Source organism: Plasmodium reichenowi, chromosome 13 (assembly GCF_001601855.1).
Source record: "Plasmodium reichenowi strain SY57 chromosome 13, whole genome shotgun sequence".
NCBI lineage: Eukaryota > Apicomplexa > Aconoidasida > Haemosporida > Plasmodiidae > Plasmodium > Plasmodium reichenowi.
Genome location: NC_033658.1, coordinates 2,095,103 through 2,100,650, shown reverse-complemented (window position 1 = coordinate 2,100,650; position 5,548 = coordinate 2,095,103). Strand labels below are relative to the sequence as shown.

Below are 5,548 nucleotides of genomic sequence, written 5' to 3'. Positions count from 1 at the left end.
TTTACTTATATAATAAATTATAATATAATAATTCTTTTATTATATTTTTAAATAAATGAAATAAAAATATTTGTTTTTATAAATATAATTTTTATTTTTTAAATGTATAAAATTTAAAAAAAAATATTTTTTTTTTTTTTTTTTTTTTTTTTTTTTTTTTTTTGGTATAGTTCATTTGATACTCATATGATTAAAATACTTATGTCTTTAATTTTTTGCGTGTTTTTTACATATTTATTTTATTTTATGTTATATAGTAAAAATTCATTTTGAGCTTCTTTTTTTTTTTTTCTTTGCTTTTTCCTTTAAAATATCTTTAGTATTTCCAGGTTTATTTTCTTCACCATTTTTGTTTTTGTCCTTTACAGAACCTTTTTTATCATTATTGTTGTAAATTTTCATACTGGTCAAAAACAAATCTCTTAAACCACATTGAGTGCATATATCAGATAAGGTACGCATACCCTTAGCATCTAATTCACGTACTGTTGTAGGAAGAACTCTTGCGTCATCTAGATTTTCATTTTCTCCTAATTCAATATCTTCCATACCTCTACAATCGAAATGTTTCCATCTGAGTTTATTTAAACTATTAATATAAAAGTCTACTTCATCTTTTGGTCCTTCACATACTATAATACCGGGATATCCTATTTTTGAATAGCCACCTATTTTGAGTTGTTTAGCCCACTTGATAATACAGGATCTTTTAACTAAGCTAAGGATATGATGAGAATAACATAATCTTCTTGCTAATATATTAGGACGCTTAGAAAAATTCATACTATAACTAAGTTCTGGGAAACATACAATGTCTGCTTTTCTTTGTTTATTTTTGTTCTCCCATTCATTAAAAGTTTGTTCTTGTTCTAAATCTGATTTTCCTTCCGTTGATGAAGACAAACTTTTTTCTCCTGGTTCCTGTTTATATTGTATTATATTTTCAATTATTTCATTCACTTTATATATAACAGGTAAAATACATTCTCTTTGTTCATTATATCTCTGAAGATACCTATATACTTCTTCATTAATATAATTATTTGTATCTAGAGTAAAATTTTTAACTGTTACATTAATTATCGAAATAGATCCAAGGGGGTAATCTTTAGGTAGTTCAAAAGTGAAATTTATATGATTATTACTAATATTCTGATCATTTAAATTAATTTCTACTATTGTGAGTTTGTCTTCATCATTCTCATATTTTATGTTTAACTCACTATCAAGAACATATATGTATTTTAAAGCTTCCAATTCTTTTCGTTGTAATTCTGCGCAAACTTTATATAGTTCTTCTCTCGACAATTCAATTATATTAACCTCTTCAACGTTTAGAATACTATAATTGTTTTCTCCCTTTTTATACTTTTCTTTATCTTTTTGTATCTCCTTTTCACTATTTGATGAACTATTGCTACTACTATTTGTGTTTTCTTGCTTGTTCTGCTTATCATATGCTTTTTTTTTTTTCTGTGACATATTATTATACGAAAAAAAAAATAATAATAATAATAATATAAAATAAAAGAAAGAAAAAAAAAAAAAATAAATAATAATAATATAAAATAAAAGAAAGAAAAAAAAAAAAAAAAAAAAAAAAAAAAAAAAAAAAAAAAAAAAAAAAAAAAAAAAAAAAAGAAAAAAAAAAGAAAAAAAAAAGAAATTTTTCCTTTTTCTATGATATATTTATATATTTTTTTTTTAAATTTATACAGTGCCGCATACGGTCCTAGTGAACATGCCTATTATGTGGGGACATATGCATATAGTATAAATTTGTACATAAATAAATAAATAAATATATATATATATATATTTTATTTTTATATATTCTTCATTTCATTCGGGGGGCGTGTATGTTTGGGGACCTATTCATATGAAAATTATATTATATAAAGAATATAATATAAAATAATATATTAATAATTAAAATTTTTCTATTTTATTATTTTTTATTATTTTCTACTTTTTTTATTTTTATTTTTATTGTTATTTTTTTTTTTTTTTTTTTTGATATTTTATTATTTCCCATAATAAGTAAAAATAAAGTTAAAATTATAAATTATAAGATTATACATGTCGTAAAATAATTAAAAGGAATAACAACAGAATAACATATTTAGGAAAAAAATATAATATCTTTTTAACAGTATATATATTTTAAACTTATTTAGTAAAATGATCAGGATAAAAAAGTAATATATTATTATAAAATAAAATATATAATAATATAATAAAGTAAATAAAAAAAAAAAAAAATTACTTTCCTTTTTTTAACACATGTTATAAATTTATTAACATTATATATTTTTTTAATTTATTAAACAGCTCTAATAATATTATAAAGTATTATATGTTACGGTTCCTATACATATACCTATGTGTTCTATATATCTATATATACATATATATAATACACACATAAATGTAACATTTAATTTTTAGATAGTCAAAATTAAATTCTTTTTTTTTGGAAATATTTGGTTAGATAATCTATTAAAATTTATTATTATAAATAAAATAAAATATATTATATAAAATAAATTAATAAAAAGGTAAATGATAACAAAAATTATGTTGATATAAAAATATGTATATATAGTTATAACAAAAAAAAGGTAAAAATTATTTATATATATATATATATATATACATATACATATAATACTATTTAAAAAAAAAAAAGAAAAAAAGTATATAATAATTTACACACAAAAAAATATCAGGAAAAAAAATATATTCACTCAATTTTTTTTTTTTTTCTTGGGAACAATGGGCAAAGACATATTCTAAAAAGAAAAAAAAAACAAACAAGTTAAAAAACAATTATTATTATAAATATATATATATATATATATATATATATGTTTTTATTTATATGTGCTTTTATATTGTGTCTACACGTATTAATATATATTTTACCTGAAGACAACGATATCTTATTTTAGCTATTGGTTCATTTTCAACAACTGCAAAATAAGCTAGCCTAAAAGAGGAAAAAAAAATATATATACATACATATATATATAATATAATATAATATAATACGGTACACATTGTTCATGTATATAAAATCTTTTAATTTTTTATTTTATTTATATCTTTTAAAAGTTCAATTAAATATAAACCTTGAGTAATGTCCAACATGAGAAGCTAATGTATCACGATGAATATTAGTTAACCATTCCCTAAAAAATAATATATGAAAATAATTATACTTGTATATTATGTTTTATTTTATTATATGTAATTTTTATTTATTTATTTTTTTTTTTGTGGAGGTTTTTAAAATAGTACCATCTACTTGTGTCAGCATGACCTGATCCTTGATATTTACTTTGTAGGTGTTCCAACTGAGCATGAATATTAAATCTATCAAATGTAGACATTTTTTTTATTTTTTTTTTATTACTATAAATATATTTATATTTTTGTTTTTTTTTTAAATATAGAAAGTATTCCAATATTATTATATTATATTATATATATATATATATATATATATATATATATATATATATATATACAAAAATTTTGTCTTGAATTACGACTATAAAAAAAATTATATTACATTTAATTATATATTTTATAAAAATAATGTACATATTATTTATTTAAGAATATTTTTGACGTAAATATATATATATATATAATATCATAAAAAAAAATTAAAATAATAAAAAGTAAATTAGACTTTTTAAAAAAAGGGAAAAAATACTAATATATTTGTTCATAAAATTATATTCTCACTACATTATATTTTTATATATATTATTAATATATTATAATTAAAATATTAAAATATATGTATGAATGGACCTATAAATATTTATATATACATATTTTTATCTACTCATAATTCAATTTTCTTTATTAATGTTCACTTAAATAAATATAACTATCAATAAAACATTTGTTATACTTCAAAAAAAAAAAAAAAGTTGAAATGATAATTATATTTAAGGATTAAAATTTCTGTTTATAATATATATAACAACCATTTTGAACTATAATTTTACAATTTGATAAATAATGAAAATTACAATACAATTATTTTCCCCCCTTTAATTTTTTTATAATTCTTATATAAATGTAATGTTCTGATATTTTGTATGTTAAATAAAATAAAGGTACTTTATTATTATTATTAAATATGATATATTTATTATGACAATTTAAAAATATATATATATATATATAATAATATACATGTTATAAAATATTTAGATATTTTTTAATATATTTTAAGCCTATTACTTAATAGTGCTCTCGGCGGTGATATATTTAAAAATAGGAGAAAATGAATTCAGATTTTATTTTATTTTATTTTATTTATTTATTTATTTTTTTTTTTTCTTTTATAATATTATATATTATTTATTTAGAGAATTTTATTTTTGTTTTCTCAAGTATTTTTAATATGTTATTATTAATATAGTATACATAATTCTTTATTTATACTTTTTACATATAAATAGAACTATTAACAAAAGGCCCTATAAATATAATATATAATTATATATATTAAATATATATTATATTATATATATATTATTATACATATATATAAATAATATATATATAATATTATAATATATATACACTTATTTTGAATATTACGAACTGAATTTTTTTTTATATAGTACTAATTAGAATTTTTATTACCATAATAAATATATATTTTTTTTTTTTTATCATGCACAAAAGGGAATATATTATATAATGTATATTAAAAGTAAATATAATATATATATATATATATATATTTGTATAATTTATATTATGTGATAATAATAAAAGAAATTTCTTATATATTAATAAATATATTTATATATATACATAAAATAATTACTATTATAATATAATCCACTCATTATTATATAATATATATTCATATAATATTATTATATAATAATATATATATTGAATAATAATAAAATAAATATATATTCTTTTGTTATTTTTATTTTTTTTTATGATGTGAAAGTACATTAAAAAAATTCATATACATTTGCATTGCAAATATATGGTATATATAAATTTTTTTTTTTTTTTTTTTTTTATATTTGAACTTTTTTATAAATTTCTTCATTTTAATATTTCAAATAAAATAAAAAGTTTATATATATATTATTTTATTATGTTTTTAAAATATAATAAATAAATTTATATTTAATTTAAAATTGAAAAAAACAAAACAAAAAAAAGAAATATATATATTAAAAAAACTTTTAATATATATATATATATTTTATTTTTTTTATTTTATAAAATATTTATTTTTATAATTATTTATTATATAATATTTATATATATTTCAAATTTATCATTCTTTTTTTCATATCATTATATAATAATATATAATAATATAAATAATAAATAATTTTTTTTTTTAAATTGCGTTTGAGTTTTTTTTTTTTTTTTTTTTTCCCAATATATATATTCATAATTATATATATTATTTTATGTATTAAAAATATATATAAATTTTTTATAAAAAAAAAAAAAAAAAAAATACGTGAGGAAATAAAATTTTTATTTTATA

At 15.8% G+C, this 5,548-nt stretch overlaps 2 protein-coding genes across 2 annotated transcripts; both read right to left on the bottom strand.

Moving 5' to 3' along the window:
• Window positions 1–264: 264 nt before the first annotated feature.
• PRSY57_1354800 (conserved protein, unknown function) lies at window positions 265–1,482 on the bottom strand (the record flags this gene model as incomplete). The annotated part of the gene is made up of 1 exon (XM_012909470.2): window positions 265–1,482. One exon carries the CDS (start codon window positions 1,480–1,482, stop codon window positions 265–267), a length of 1,218 nt encoding a protein of 405 aa, XP_012764924.2.
• A 1,265-nt stretch (window positions 1,483–2,747) lies between these two features.
• On the bottom strand, window positions 2,748–3,392 carry PRSY57_1354700 (splicing factor 3B subunit 5, putative; the record flags this gene model as incomplete). Its single annotated transcript, XM_012909469.1, has 4 exons — window positions 2,748–2,792; window positions 2,926–2,989; window positions 3,132–3,191; window positions 3,301–3,392. 4 exons carry the CDS (start codon window positions 3,390–3,392, stop codon window positions 2,748–2,750), a joined length of 261 nt encoding a protein of 86 aa, XP_012764923.1.
• Between the last annotated feature and the right edge of the window lie 2,156 nt (window positions 3,393–5,548).